At 41.7% G+C, this 16,830-nt stretch overlaps 1 protein-coding gene across 1 annotated transcript; it reads left to right on the top strand.

The window, feature by feature from the left end:
- The first annotated feature begins 7,569 nt into the window (after positions 1–7,569).
- Positions 7,570–13,593, top strand: LOC146004649 (uncharacterized). Its single transcript, XM_083143558.1, has 2 exons — positions 7,570–7,599; positions 12,575–13,593. Exons 1-2 carry the CDS (start codon positions 7,579–7,581, stop codon positions 13,478–13,480), a joined length of 927 nt encoding a protein of 308 aa, XP_082999684.1. The 5' UTR covers positions 7,570–7,578; the 3' UTR covers positions 13,481–13,593.
- Positions 13,594–16,830: the final 3,237 nt, after the last annotated feature.

Raw genomic sequence — 16,830 nt, 5'->3', positions numbered from 1 at the left:
GGTGCCTGTTCTTCCAATCTAACCAATTCGGCGCGAGGAGAAATTTGTCCACGAGCAGTGTTGTTTTCCCACACCCCGAAGGACCTACGATCAGACAGCGGATGCTGTCGGGAAGCAACTCGCCGTTCTTTTTCTTCGTTTGACTTTCCGGATCCGGTAGACGCTTCACCACGTTCCACGTACTCACAAGATCACTTCGTTCGCGTCGATCCAACTCTTTTCCGGAAGTCCCAGCCATTTGACAAACAGTTTGTCACCTTTCCTACGCAATACTTTCTCGATGAGGTACGTGTCGGGGTGTTTCGTTTTAGAGAGTTCCTCTTCGTAAAATCTTCCTTTCAAAATCTCGCCGCTACTATCTTTTATTATATACGTGTGTCGGTTTCCGGGTAGAACTCGAACCACCGTAAAAAGTTCCGTGCTCCAATTTTTTGTGAATCCCTTCTCGAAGGTGCGTTTGAATTTGCTGATCCTCACCCGGTCTCCAATTTTGTATTTAGCTTTTTTTGTCGTGGGTGTGTACTTTGGACAGTAAACTGTAGAAATTAAACGCTGCTCGTCGGACTTGGTAACGTCGGCTGGCTTCATGCCTATCGTTCTGTGTACCGTGTGATTATAGGTGTCGACGAGTTCCGGCAGGATGTCGACCCATTTGTAATTTCCCCGAAGCGTGAATCGTTTCCACATGTGTGTTTTCAAGGTTCGATTGAATCTTTCCACGATGCTGGCTTTGATGTGACTGAAGGTCGAATAATGTCGAATGCCATGTTTTTGAATAAACTTTTGGAATACGGCGTTGTAAAATTCTTTACCGTTGTCCGTTTGCAGAAACCGTGGTCGTCTGCCGCCGCTTTCGCGAAAAATTAATTTGAAAGCTTCCGTGACGCATTTTCCCGTTTTGGCTTTCAAAGGTAGAGCCCATGCGAATTTCGAAAACGTGTCTATGACGGTGAGGAGGTACTTGTTACCCTTGTTCAATTTATGTACGTTTTTCAAATTGCCGCTACTCATCTCCACGAGGTCGCTTTGCCAGAGGTCGTCGATGCCCTTGGTTACCACAGCCAAACGTTCGTAGTTACGGCGTGCAGGTTTATGCAATTCTTCGACGATGGCTTGCCTAGACATTTTTTTGTTTAGAGATTACGTTTCAAGAGAAGCACCAGCGTGATGGGATTCAAAGATGGTGGCACTTCGCTCGTGTTTTGAATGATCAGCTTATCGCCGGCACTCACGTCGAAAACGGTGAGATCTTCGTCTTCGTGTATTTCATATATGTTGCGCGTTTCGTTCCAACGTGCCAGAGGAATGTTTCCCGCTTTCTGGACACCACGATTCGATATCAAAGTCATGGTGGGAACGCTAGCTTTTCTACCGTGAGACCAGTACGAAAATTCGTTTATCTGAATCGTGCCATCGAGGAGAAACTTGTAGTACGGATGATAAGGATGCAATATGTACAGTTTGTTACCTTCGACGAACGTGGAGATTCTCTGTTGATTGGGAACGCTGTTGATTTCGATGGCTTGCAAGGTGAACAATTTGGCGAATTTAGTGTCGAAGGTGACGAGATTACTGTGAACTTGTCCGAGTTTATTTTCGATGGGCAGCAAATGCTCGATTATGGTATCCGTTACGGTAGAAAACGACGGTTTGATTTTCACTTCCACGTTCAACTGCTTGTAGTTTTCGTTGAGTTCTTGCAACTTGGCACCGAAAGAGGCCAGCGTCGATTCCTGCGTGGATTCCAGCACTCCAACTTGATCTCTGATGTTGACGACGATGTTCTGAAGGTTCTCGACTTGATTCAATTTCGAGCTCTTCTCGGTAAGATCGTTCACGATGCTTCGCATCTCTGTAAACTGCGTGTGAAGATCGGCGACGCTCTGCGAAGTGGGCAGCGTCGATACCAGCGAACTAATTTCGTCTCGAATCTGTTCCACGTTCGCCGTTTCCGTTTCTAGTCGTTTCAGCATTCGAGATATGTTTCTTTTCAAAGCGTGCAATTCTTTGGAGGTGGGGAGATTGGCCACTTTACTCTCGAGTTCGCTCAACGAACTTTTGATGTCGCTCGAATCGGATAGTGCCGTCACCGCCGTTTTCAATTTTTCCAAATCTTCGCTCGAAGGCACGCTCGTCCGTAACGATTCCAAGTCACCCTGTATGTTGTCGAGTACGTGATGAAAATGAGCGAGATTCGTTTCGACGTTCAAATTTTCTAAATATTCGATCTTCTGCCGAACCGTGCTCAACGTGTCTTGAATGCTCGTCAACGCTCTCGCTTCAGCGTGAATATTTTTAATTTCTTCGTTGATCAATTCCAGAGACGCCTGAAGCGTGGCGATGGTGGTTTGAATGTGTTCGAAATCTCGATACGCCTCCAATTGAATTTTTATGTTCGCGACGCTTTTACCGATGACCTGCAGTTCGTCCGACGATGGTAGGTTCGTCATGGTATCTTCCAAAGTCTGCAACTTGGATTTAATTTCTTCCAACGTGCTGGTGAATTCTTCTTGTAATTTGGAAACGACGACGTGCAAGCGTTCTGCGTCTATATCGTTCACGACGGTTTGAAGTTCAGAGAAATTCTTTTCTATTGCGGAAGTTCGTTCTTCGATTTCGAGTTTCAATTTTTCCAAATCTTCATTTTTCGATTGAAATTGCTGTAATTTGGCCAAATCATTTTGAAGCGAATCCACGCTCAATTGTATATTTTGAACGCTGTCGTAAGAAGGTACGTCGACATAATTTTTTATCAGCGTCTTCAGTTCGGAATCGATTTTCAGAATGGGGTCGAGACATTGCGTTTGGAGCGTGGCGATTTCCGACTCTAAACTTTTGTTTAAGGTCTCCTGCAAAGCGATCAAATCGGTCCTCAACTTCTTAACTCGAATATCCAACATGAGAATCTCTTCTGCATGGTCTACACGCTTGGTGTTGCCGAAAATGTCGTTAGGCATTTTTGGTTAACGGTTATTTATAATAGGATAAACGATTCGTAATTCTACGAAGAGAGGAATAAGTTTGTCGTAATCTCCGAGGAGTTCCACGTACAGGTAATCTCCTGCGGAAACATCGTACGTAATGTTAGAAAGCATCTTGTCGTGCTTGATTCGAAAAATGTTCTTGCCGGTAGAAATTTTGATTTCGCCTGCGTTCACCGGATTCACGGTGATTTGAAGTTTCCCGTCGATCGGAATTTCGTAGAAATGTAAATTGTTATTAAAAACATAAAACATCTTGCCCACATCGTCATTCAGTTTCGTCCAAATGCTGTTGAGGTGAACGATCAGTAAACCATTGAGTTTAGATAACACGGAAGGTAAGAGGTTATTGAAATTTGGCGGTGCAGTCTCCATGTTGATCTGTTTGCGGAAGCCAAAAAGATTCATTGTTCTTGTTAGTTATTTAAGAATACGGCGCGCGCGCTTATGTTGCCATCCACCCACCCACCTCTCTCTTTTACGGCAGTACCAACTCTCCTTGCCCAGTATATATGTAGGTTGGCAAAAATTGCTTTATGCACTGTAAACCAAACCTCAAGCAAAGTTGCCAGCTCCTTGCTTGAGGTTAGGTTACACCAAAAAAAGTTGTAGGTAAACTGTCGGTTGTTTAACTCTTCCCTCTCTCTCTCTCCTCTCTCTTTTTTTTGTAAAAAGCTATGGCAAAACCACCAGGTTGCCAGCTCCTTGCTTTATGCCCTGTAACACAAGCCTCAAGCAAAATTGCCAGCTCCTTGCTTTAGGCTACGTTACCCCCCGAAAAAAACCTTGGTGATTTTTTCGGGTAAAATATTAGCAACACTGCAAGAAAATAGAGCTTATGCCTTACGAAAAAAATCCATTAAAGCAAGCCTCAAGCAAGATTGCCAGCTCCTTGCTTGAGGCTACGTTACCCCCAAAAAAAACCTTGGTGATTTTTCGAGTAAGCAGCTGGCAACACTGCCAGAAAATGAGGCTCATGCCTTACGAGACAAATCCATTAAGGCGAGCCTCACCGAGCCTCATTTTCTGTTGTGGTACCCGGGCACTTGCACTACTAATGTTGCCTCACGACTGCCATCTGTTGTTTCTTTTTGCATACTATTTATCTTCTTCCATAGTTGGTAATAGAAAAGAAGAGAAAATTTGTTGTAAATACGATTCTTTTCATTTCGTTAGGAACCAATATGATTGCAAATGTCACTTTCCCTTCATGAAACCCTTGAAAATTAATTTTAATGCACTTGAGATTGTCTACGTAGTCTATGTAAACTACAACCCAATGTAATCTACGCGTATATTACGTGTAGATAACGCATGTAGACGTAAACGTATAGTCTACGGCACATCACTGATATTAAGGACAAATAGAAACCTCTTTTATGGACATACGAGTTCGCATGGTTACATTTTTCCTCCCCTTATTCTCGGTGCATGATCTCCAATATTGAAGCCAGCAGACCAGACTGGAGCTAAAATATATAGAGGACTAGACCCCGGGAGCATAAAGCTGTTATATATGTCCGTATAATATTTCCATAAATTGTTATTATCACCGTCTTTATGGGAGGGTGCAGTCCTTTGGAGATGCAGCCGTTCTGACGTCACGGGCCAGACTACTGATAACATTAGGAATAAGTAGGGGGAAGAGAGAGGAATAGGAGTACATGGAGGGAAAACAAATAAATCGTTAGAAGAGGAAGAGATGGTGAGATATGGAGAAGAGGGAACTGAGGAACACAGAGACAGTATGGTAGTAAAGAACAATGAAATGATTCGAAAGCTTGGCCAAATAACAAAAGAGCTTACCCTTTCCACTTGGTCAGCTTACTGCGAAATCTTATCCTTTTTTCTTGTTGTGTAGTCGTTCCCTTCACAGATTCCTTTCCTATAACTTTCCGCAATACACCCAATGGATTCTTGTACTGTATTTCCCGCAGGTCGTAAATTACGACAACCGGAAGCAAATTCTGTTTATTGCTTACAGCTTAACTGTTTATCCCAGCGTTTATACCTTCTGTCCCTCACGAGTGAGTAGCGTTTAAGCGACGCGGTCATCAGAGCATAATATATCACCCTCTCCAGCGTGATTGCTGGACATGGCGGCTAGTTGAAAGTAACAGAAAAGGGGGTGGTGATGTCTTATAGAAATATTGCCTCAGCGAAGATCTTTTAGAGCCAGATTGTTTTCGGATCGGAACATCCACCTGTCTAAGCGAGTCTAATATGGTTCACAACCTAACCTTGCAGTGACGTACTATAGCTCTCGCCACGAAAACAGTCCCTTGCCTCCTCTACGACCCTGACCCTCCAAGGTTGCCACACTTCTTCTAAGCTGCTCGGTCGACACTTCGTACGTATGCGGTTGATTTCGACGGTTGAAATTGTTGCTAATTGGCAACACTGTAGGTGGGTTGCGTGACCTTGACTGGACTGTTTTCGTGGCGAGGGCTCTAGCAGAATTGCCAACCGTCAACTTTGGAGTTGTTCACCATTCGCACTTGAAAACCTTTCTAGTAACCCACTATAAAAGTGTTGATTGGTTGATTGAATTTAAACTTTTGGGTGCGTCAGCACTTGGGCTATTTTGCACCCATGACATAATGCGGGGTCCAGCCCCTTATGTTATCTAAAAAATAACTAATAACCAGTAGCGTATACTGACTCAAATATCTGGGCTATCTCACTATGCCACTGGTCCTAGGCTATGAATAGAAATAAATTTACCAACTCCTAAGAAATCAGGTTGCCAACTCATAGGAAATCAGGTTGCCAACTCATAGGAAATCAGGTTGCCAAATCAATTCGATATCGCGCACACTTCATCTCCCTCTCTCTTCACCTGGTAGCGATTAATCATCAAAAGGCCCCTTCCCCCCCCCCCCCGTTTGTTGTTTTTGCCTGACCTTCACTCACCTCCTCTCAAGGTAAGCGTCTCCCCACTTCCTCTGAAGAAAAAAAGGAAACTTTCTCGGCTAAAACCAGCTACATGTCTGGACAAGTTTGTACAAGATTATGCACGATATCGAGCTAGGATGTTACGATATAATGTCCATATTTTCAAACGTTGGTAAATATGCGATATCGCCCGAACGGATTTCTTCAAATTTACAGGAGAAACTACTTACTGGAATCAGTTTCTGTACCATTGTCGAAGTTCTTCGAGGTATTTTCTTTCGCGGAAACTGAAAACTTCACCATAGAATGCTGCAGAACAAGAAATAATCACTTTTTATGTAAAGAACTTGCATTTTCTGTAAAGCGACAACATTATTTCCTTGTTTCCATTATGTACCTGCAGATTGCACGTGGTCTCGCCAGTGTTTCCAAACGTGCCTTTATGTTACGATTTTTTTTAACTATGCTTACCTAACCTAACCTAACCTTGCAGGAAATGGTCCGTGGGGCTATCGTGAATGGTTTTTGGAGCTATCGTCAATGGTTCGTGGGGCTATCGTGAATAATTTTTGGGGCTATCCGTCAATGGTTTGTGGGCTATCCGTCAATGGTTTGTGATGACCTAATGAACACGAAAGTATTTTTCGGTTAAGAAGGTTGAAACACTGCATACCCCACTCCAAATCGACAAAACACAAGCACGACGCGCGATGATCCATGACGAGTGCACGCCATATAGTCTGTTACCCAAGCGGAACAAGGAAGACAAATAATGACTCGTAATTGACACTATTTTATGGAAAAAGGCATAACTTCACCTAAAAGAATCTTCCGCAATGGAGAATAGGTAAGTATCAATGCTAAAATGAACGAAATAAACGAGTGAGAGGTGTTCGGCCGATATCGCATAATTACACAAACGTTTTCCAGCATATATTCCATTATCATGCTAATACTTCATTTTCTTTTCTTGTGTTAAATACCATCTATATTTTGTTCGTTTTGTACTGTTTTTATATATATGTATATATATCTTGGCAATAGATAATGCACCTGTCATTAAAACATTCTTGTCAACAATAGACAATGCAAGCTCATATCAAGCTCTTGCCGTGAAATCTATTGCATATTTTAAATAAATCCCCATTATTTCATGCGATATTGAACACAGTTTCGGTCAATATAAATCTGTCTTTAGAGTCAATAGGAGATTCACGATTCAGCACGAAAAAGAAATTTTGCTAAACCATTTTTGTATTTGGGTTTTGCATTACAGTTAATGTCATGTAAGACTAATATATTTTATTCAGCTAGGTGAGCCGTTGCTTAATGAAAATTGCCATTTTTGATAATTGTAACTCCATATTTAATTCCATATTTTGATTGAAATAACTAAATATATATTTACATACATTTCACTTTTCCCTGGTTATGAGTATGTGCTAGATTGAGATGACGTCAAGAATGAATGATGATTAGTTGAATGGACACTCACAGAGGAATGCCCAGGTCAGAACTCGAACTCGGGACCTTCATAGGGATAATTAGTAACGAAATATAAAATGTAAATGTCAAATATAGATTAACTCCAGTTTCTTCTCAAATCCTTCAATCCTATACATCTACAATGAATTCGAGATATATCAGTAACAATGTTTCTTAAATTCATTGTTGTGTTGCTTGGAAGTTCTAGGAAGTGAGAATGGCGGAATCTTCGGAACAAGTAAGATATAATTTATCTATTTTAGACTAGTGACCTATTATTACACGTTGTAGTATTTTTCTACGCACGGCTCTTATTGGCTGACTATCTTGAACTCACAGCTCGATATTTGGCCAGTGTTTTTCCCTAAACCAGCGGCTCGCTTGGGAATGAGTTAATGGCTAGAGTAGGAAGGCAGGAACACTTTATTTTATACTTGTTCCAACAAGCTACTTTATCCCAATGATTTCAGTGTAGCAGCTGCAGAATCACGTAGACCTAGACCTATAATCATGGGCTTCCGAAAAGGGGGAAAGGGGGCCGTGCCCCTTCTGGAAAATGTAAGTCAACCAAAAATTATGTATTCCACACATATAATTTCATTTTAGCCACAATAATTTGTATTAATTATTGGATGAACACCATAAATTCAAATTTAAGCAAATTTGTTTTAGGGAACAACGCTATTTTGCCTTGTTTGCCCCTCCCTGGAAAATATCCTGCGCACGACCATTCCTATAATCTTTAATATTTAAAAAAAATGAAAATTTACATTACTGCAAATAAAGTGATAGAGAGTTTAGAAATGTTGTAACAATCTTCAGTTTATATTCTCAAAGTAAATTATAATATAAATGTGTCTTACACTTAGGCATACACCTGTCACATTTAAAGGATTATAGGATCGGGGCAGGACTGCCTTAACGGTACTGTACAAACCATCCCAACATTCACCTGGTTACAAAAAAATGGTCACCTATTCCAATACATGTTTTTATACATTACTGTGCACTAGTTTCTTGCAATAACAAGTTTATATTTTGTTACACATTCGCGGAAGGTCTGAATATGCAGTGGCTTCGATATCACCTGTTCCTTTTGTGCTACACACAAAAATCCACCATTTTCCAGTGATTTCTTTCAATTTCTTGTATCTTCAACCGGGTAACATGAAATGTGTGATAGATATGGAAGCAAACCCACTAAAAAATATATACCACGTTCCTGGTGGATTACAGCTATAATTTCAGGGACACAAAATATGCATTTTTTGACATGTAGGTTTTTTAAGGCATATTTTGGAGTATCTTGTTTTCTAATGTAAACAATCTGTAGGTATTTTGATACAGTGTGCGTGTACCTTGGGTGAGGTTTGTTGGGTGTGTAACCATCACTGGGCTGTGATCAATAGTTCCAAATGTGTTAAGTTTTGAAGTTAGCTGCGAGACTCAGTTTTCAGATTTGGGTCACATTTTCTGTTGCGCACAGGGGGCGAAATCATAGAAAACTGGGGGGGGAGGAAGATTTTAATATATATACACACACACATACGAATATATACATAATACATATTTATAATACAAAAGTAAATTAATAAATATTGAAAAATACATTATTATTTTTATTATTAAATATATTTCTAAAGTAGCAAACTAATTTCTTTAGTAACTGGTTAAGGATGTCAATAAATTGCAAAATACTTGTAAGTTTTTGCTTTCCATTAATATAAATCACATAGATTTCATAGCTATATTTGTCTTGTATTTTTATCTTACCCTTATTGATTGATTGATTGAATTGGTGTTTTAAGTCCACTTTATGCACAGAAAGGCTAATCGGGACTGGACCTACAGTTTAAAGTGGGATCCTAACCACTATGTGCCTCCACCGGGTATCGAACCTATCTTACCTTTATTTATGCATGTATTGTTATTGGTGTGGATCTGTTAATGGTATATTGAGAGAGAGAGAGAGAGAGAGAGAGAGAGAGGGAGAGAGAGAGAGAGATAGTGAATGTATGTGAGAGTATGTCTTTGTATGTGTTTTCAATATTATCCTTTGTAAAGTAAATTTGAAGTAAAAAATAATTTCTCGCCTTTTGTTGTTATAATAGAAACTCTCTCTCCCGAAAAGTTTTGGTGGGGGGATGTTTGATGCCAAGATTCTTGGTGGGGGGAAATCCCCCTTGTCCCCCCAGGATTTCGCACCCTGGTTGCGCACCACCTTCTCCCGAAGGCTGCTATATAACTCTTGAACTATTTCTCGGAGGAACTTAAAATTTTGTATAGAAGCCTTCCAGACATGGTTGAATCACCGTGCCAAATTTCATCCAAATTGAAGACTATGATCTGGAGGCCACGGTTGAACTGACATGGAGTGCCAAATTATACATAGCGATCCGTTGATGTGTAGACCGCCGCGTAAGTGTTTGAGCTATCGGCAAGCGAGGTGCTCGCGGCACTGTAGACTGTCCGTAAATCAAGCTCCCAAGTTTCCATAACTAGTTTAAAATAGTGATTTATTTATTTACCAATTTATGAAAGAAGATGCTGAGAACGGCATTTTTGACGCCTCTTGATGCAGTTACCCATATTTCGCTGCAGTTCCAGTTGATTAACATTGAAAATTTATTGGCGGATGTTACGCTTCAGTTCTTCCAGGGTGTGTGGATTTGACTTGTATATAGAATTTTTAATCTATCCCAGAGATAGAAAATAAAAATCGCATGGGTACTTTTACACCAAGGAATCTTGTTTCAAATCACCTTTGAACTTCACGTGCCGATTGAGTTAACACATATGAATCATATATAAATACACCGTGTTCCAAAATGAATATCGGGGTTTTAATTAAGTGTATATTCTATTACATATACATTACAGAAATGAAACATACCTTAAAAGGAAGGGTAACTCAAACAGTTTTTTGTCACAAGTTACAAGTGTTCAATGTGGGATCCCCTTGTGACACGGCACACATCTAGTCTGTAGGCAATTTCTTCCCACGCTGAAGCTAGCATGTCTGTTGTAACAGACTCCACAGCTGCATCAATCCCGCGTTGCAATTCAGGGAGGTCGGCAGGTAGCGGTGGCACTTATACACTACCCTTTACATAGCCCCACAAAAAGAAATCGCAGGGGGTGTGGTCGGGAGATCTTGGGGGCCATTGCAGAAGAGCCACGGCTTCCTCACAATAACGACAGATCCATCGTTGGGGAAAAACAGCATTCAACCAATTCCGTACTTCACGATGAAAGTGTGGGGGCGGATGCCAGATTATGTTTCTTTTTTGCTAACGATCCAGTTGAGGGTAGAACCATTGCTGGAGCATGTCCAAATACGCAGTACCAGTGATAGTGTTTTCCACAAAGAAGAAAGGTCCATACACTTGTTCTTTGGATAGAGCACAAAAGACGTTCACTTTTGGCGAATCCCTCATGTGCTGCACTGTTTGGTGTGGATTTTCGTATTCACTCGTCCACTAAGATGAAATGAGGCTTTATCACTAAAGATCACACTTGTAAGAAAATCATCTTCCATGTCCAGTACATTTTCGCAGAAGCTGGCACGGGTCACATTATCTTCAAGCTTTAGGGCCTGTAACAGATGTAGACGGTACGGCCTCATGTGCAATCTCTTTCGTAATACCCTCCAAACAGTGGTGGACGGCATTGACAGTTCTCGATTCGCCCGCTTTACAGATTTCCTGGAACTCCGACCGAAACTTGCTCTGACCTGTTTCACTTGCTCATCTGGTAGACGTGGTCTTCCGGAGCTCTTCCCTTTGCACAGGCATCCCGTATTCTTAAATTGGTTGTACCATCTTCGGAACTTGTTATCCGATGGCGGATCACATCCATATTCCCGCCGAAAAGTACGTTGCGCTCCAATTGCTGAGTTACACCTTGCGAATTCCAAGAGACAAAGGCTTTACGCTCAGGAGTCATCTCCATCTTTACTACTAGCGCCGTGCTGCGGCGGAGTTACGAAACATCACATGCGAAGTAGAAACAAAAACTGTTTGAGTTACCTTTCCTTTTAAGGTATGTTTCATTTCTGTAATGTATATGTAATAGAAGATACACTTCATTGAAACCCCGATATTCATTTTGGAACACCCTGTACACGCTGTGCAGTAGAAAACATTTGCTGAGCCATAACACACTTTGCGGTTGAATACACTAGAAAAGACAATACATATCAAGCACCCTATCACTTCATAGTCTACTTTCAGGACCTCGGTAAAATCTGTTTCTAGCCCCATCCCCCCCCCCCCCTTAGCCAACTTACATTTGACCACCACCTTTTTATAAATCTGGCAAGTAAATCACTTTTTAAAATAATTACGGAAACTGTTGTGCGCTTGGTTCATCGACACTCTACGATGCCGGCAAACGGTCGCGAGTGCCTCGCTTGCCGATAGCGCAAACACCAACGCGGCGGTCTACACTACAATGGATCGCATTGTATAATGTGGTAAAGATTAATGTTACTGTTATATCAACGGCCTTATTACCCTACAATTTCTGGCCAAAAAGGAACATTTCACTTTCTCTGATGAAGATATACCGGGTGTCCCAGAAGTTTTTCCCTGATTACAAACTTTATTCATATCCGCTATATGTAATGTAGAGATGTGAAAGTGGTGCCAAAATGTTGGAAAACTAACAAAGTTTTTTTGTTGCAGGTTTAAGTAATGTGGCTGTAGTGTAGCAGTGTCAGTGCCCAGAAAAGCGGAAATGTTCACAAATCAGGAAAAAGCTCAGCATGTCCTCTCGTATCACGAGACCTCGTCACCAATAACAGTGCAGAGGAACTTTCAAATGTACAGAATATCTGCCATCAATAAGCTGGTATTTATCTTCATTCCCAAATCCTGTCAAGTCCAAGAAACATTGTATGGAAAGATGCCACCCGATGTCAAGAGCATTAATTCCGGATTCCTTGGCACTGATACTGCTACACTACAGCCACATTACTGAAACGTGCAACAAATAAACTTGGTTAGTTTTCCTTGACACCACTTTCACATCTCTACATTGCATATAGCGGATATGAATATAGTTTGTAATCAGGGAAAGACTTCTGGGACACCCGGTATTATGAACAAAAATAGATCTGCGGACGTCTTTGAGTCACTATGTTTGTATAAACGCCACCATGGTCATATATCAGATGTTGTTATATTTTGGGAAATGATGATCTTTTTTTTCAGGGCCTCGATAAGGAGACAGGTGACAAGTTTGGAGAAGATATTAATGTCGTGGTGAAGGTACTCGATGTCTACGGCAACAGCCTGACGCGACGCTACACCAAGAATGTGAAGCAGTTCAAAGTAGGATGGGAAAGTATAAAACCTGCATACCAGAGCGCACTGAGAAAGAAAATCAACAATGTCAAGTCAACAATGAAGAAGATTGTTGGCGTCGTCAAGGAGCTGAACGACAACGAGGTGACGAAAAAGGTGAAAAAGTCGTTCGAGAATTACGTCGAGTTCGACAACAACATCAGCTTGGACACGAAGAAGTTCTACAGTGACGTGGTACAGGACGTGAGGCAAGTGTTGAAGTCCGAGATTGTCGTCATCAAGAAGTCTTTTAAAAAAAAGAAGAAGTTTATGCTGAAGATGAAGGAACTTGTGCGACAGAATACTATCACCAGCGAACAGGATCTGCTGAAGGTATACGAAAAGGTGCTGAAGAGCGCAGTGGAAGACGTGAGCCGTGAGATAGAGTCTGCTCATCGTATGATCGACGACAACCTGTCGAGATTAAGGCACCAGATAGACTTAATGTTGGCTCAGAATGAGTTCCAGGACAAGTACCTCCTCGAGGAACTCCTCCGAGCCCTGCACGTAGCCCTTGAGCACGAAAAGGGCTCTGAGTACCTGAAGACCCAGCTCCAGATGCAGCACGAGTATATGACTGCTGCTTGCCGAGAACTGACCAATCACTACAAGGAGATGTTCGGTGAAGTCAGTGAACATTTGGACGAACACGTGGAGAAATTTATGGAGAGGCTCAAGGCCGACGAGACGGATGCTGGGAAGGATGCTAATAAGTATTTCAAAAAGACGAAAATCGCAAAAAATATAGGTTTTGAGTTCACTTCCAAAGGTTGATAGTGGTGGGAGGAAGTGACTGGTCTTCATCTCAAAGAGACCTTATTAAGGACCAACAAATTCTCTCCAGCGTGTTGTAGCCACTTGATAAACACAGGTAAAATAAAATTTTGCTCCCCAGTCGTGACTGTTTCTTTCTACGGCAACAATTAGTGTGTGCTTGTCATCCCTGTGAATGCTAACTATGTTCCCAAATATGAACTTATTTTCGGAATAGCAATACACGTTAATGTGTATGCACGTAATTTCGACTTGGGATTGTTTCTTGTTAATCATGCAAACTGCAAGCAAACGCACATTAACAATTGACATGGTCGTGCCAGATTCAACCGTAGGACATTAATAGTCATAAGAATATATTTATCTCAATACAAATTGAGAATGAGCAACATGAGACTGTACAGGGTGTATCAAAAAGAATCATCCGATTTAAAAATGCTATATTTAGGAAACCAATGGACATAGAACCTTGCAGTAAGTTGTAGAATACATGCTGGAATATAAAGTTTTGCTTGCAATAAGGTTTACTTTGTTGCAGGTAGGTGCCACTGGTGCAGCTCACTCTTTAGTCCGCGTCAGGATGGCAACCCACCAACAGGCAGCATTCTGCGTGCAACGTCGAATACTGTGAGCAGTAGGTGGTGCAGCACCGTATGACGAAACTCACGCTGCACAACTGTAACGGACCACATTTGTTGAAGTGGAGAACGCAGAAAGCTTTCGGTTGTTGGGATGCCATCTTGAAGCGGACTAAAGAGTGAGCAGCACCAGGCGCCCGTTCCGAAAGTCGCACGAGTTCAACGCGTTAAACGAGTTATGGTAAATGGCCGTCCTATAAGTGCTCTCGTGCGTTTCGTTATGCTGTCCCAAAAGTCACTTTCAGTGCTTCTCGTGCAAGAACGAGATTCACCAAACGCACGGGCCAGGAGACTGGTTTGTTCGGTGAGCAACATGCGTAAGACGAGTGTGCCTCAACTGTTCTTACAATGTGATTAAAATGAGTAACAATGCCCACAGTAGAGTTTATTTCTGCCATAAGGACATGCCTTCCGCTCGACGCCACGAGGACGCTGCGCCTGCGCTTTCGTCCAGAGCGTCCCATAAGTCTGGAAAATAACTCGTTTCACTAGGTTGATGAGCCCAGTTACCTTCGTTAAATTCGTTTCGTTAAGATTTTTGGAACGTACCTACCTGCAACAACGTAAAACGTATTGTAAGTGAAACTTCATATTCCAACATGTATTTTACAACTTACTGCAAGGTTCTATGTCCATTGGTTTCCTAAATATAGAACTTTTAAATCGGATGATTATTTTAAATACACGGTGTATATTGGTATACGCGTGATACCTCCCAGGGCACGGGAAAACATTAAGATTTGCAGTAAATAGACACAAAAACACAGAACTTACGTTTTAACATATGAGTTCAGAATCTATTTATCTTGATTATGCAATTTAAAAAGAACCAAAGTTTTACATCATAACGAAATCACAAAAAGAAATCACAGTAACAGCACAATCTTTCTCTCATGCACTTCCATTAATCTCGTAACCTCCCAGCACAAGATTCATATCTATCAGGCGGGATGATGTACTTCAACAGTCTGTTCATACGTCCGGGAAGGACATGTCACGATAAAAAGGTAAAGTGCTCCCTTGTGCTTAGCACTACGCCATAAAGGCCTATAGGGGGGGGTGGGGGTAACGCCCAACACTTTCTTGATCCGGTCGTGAGTGGGGGTGATGTGATCAGCATCACGCCCCTGACCGCCTTTACCCCCCAGGTACCCATGTCATTCGACGCTGGGTGGGCGCCGGAGCCGCTTCCAACGTTAGAAAAGTTCCCGGATTTGAACCGGCCGGGGATCGAACCCGGGACCTTGAGCGTGGTAGTCAGACGCGTTACCGTCTGAGCCACCGCGGACATGTCACGATGTTTTTACATTTTTCAAGAGACCTTGGTTCGATTCCCAGGCTTTAATGGATGGATACCTAAAGGACTAAAGGCGACTAGATCATGGTGCTAATCACATCACCTCCACTGTCGCTTGGATCGAGTGTGTGTATGTGCTCTCTATGTGCCTTCGGGGCACGGTGCAATGCACATGGAATAGATTTAAATTATTTGTTTTATTTTACTTCGCCTTTTGTGCCACTTTTGACTAATTTGTGAAGATGGGGATGAGTGCACAGGGAATAGCATTATAGCTTAATACGTATATATATTACGTATGAAGATATTTCAGATCTCGAGGTCGCCAGGAGTCACGGGTTCGAATCCCGGCCTGGACATGGGCGTGAATGTTCCTTCATAAATTACATCATATCATGACTCATTCTTATCGACGCGATTAGCCAAAAATGGCAGAAAGCGACGTAAAATAACAAAATCAATCAGTTATCGTGGTACAAGATGTTCAGAGCCTAACTAGCAAAATCTCGTTCTCCTGTATAGAATTCACTAAAAATAAGAAAACAAATAATATTTCCCTGATTAAAAATTGATCGGTATAAATAATGGAGAAATTTTGGAAGCAAAGGTTATTATAAATATTAAAACGTCAGAAAGGTAGTATCGAGCAATATCCTTACAGTATTCAAAAGAAAGTACATTAATAATAGATATTTTTTAAAATGAACAGATTCTCTCTGGTGAATTCTGGGAAAGTTTCCAAGCTATTGAGAGCTAACGTCACTCTCATCTTCAGGGTAGAAGTGTCAAAATGACAGTAAGGTTAGCTCCCTTCTGCCTGAAGATGACAATGACGTTATCTCTCCACTACAATGAATATGAGAGCGACGTTAGCTCTCGACAGCTTGGAAACCTCTCCAGAACTCATTTCGTCGATATTCAGAGGGATTCTGTCACCAATTGTCGCCAGGAAATCTTCAATTCTGACATAAAAGAAAAATGTATCACACATCGACAACATTCGTTCCTGTACGTCAAGGTTTCGTGGCTCTGTATGAACGAATCGGAGCTTTTTATCACCTAACTATGAATATCGAACATTGACTAAAAGTAGAGGCAATTACCTTAATGATGATTGATGTGTGTTTCTCGTACGGATTAATTTCTGTTAAATTGCTACGGTTCCAATCGACCGTTCTTTTTTGATGATTTTTTCCCCCTGTGAGAGTCATTAGTACTAATTCAAGCAATCTGGCGTATTCGAATTAGAGTTACTTGCGTCGCCTAAATGCCGCGTATGGTTAGTCTGGTAAAGTCTGGCAGGTTGGCGGATTTAGCCCACAAAAGCAACGACTATACTGGTTACAGCTGGCGGAAGACCTTCATGGCTATTTCTGGCTCTTTCTGTCCCGGAATCGTCTTTGGGGGTAGCTCGA

This window comes from Lepisma saccharinum, chromosome 22 (genome assembly GCF_977018435.1).
Source record: "Lepisma saccharinum chromosome 22, izLepSacc3.1, whole genome shotgun sequence".
Taxonomy (NCBI): Eukaryota; Metazoa; Arthropoda; class Insecta; order Zygentoma; family Lepismatidae; genus Lepisma; species Lepisma saccharinum.
The sequence above is the reverse complement of the archived record's forward strand: the minus strand, read 5'-3'. Positions and strand labels throughout refer to the sequence as shown.

Coding starts and splice junctions, on each gene's coding strand:
- LOC146004649 (XM_083143558.1), top strand. CDS start 7,579: ATGGCGGAATCTTCGGAACAA. Junction 7,600..12,574: donor TGGCGGAATCTTCGGAACAA/GTAAGATATAAT, acceptor CTTTTTTTTCAG/GGCCTCGATAAGGAGACAGG.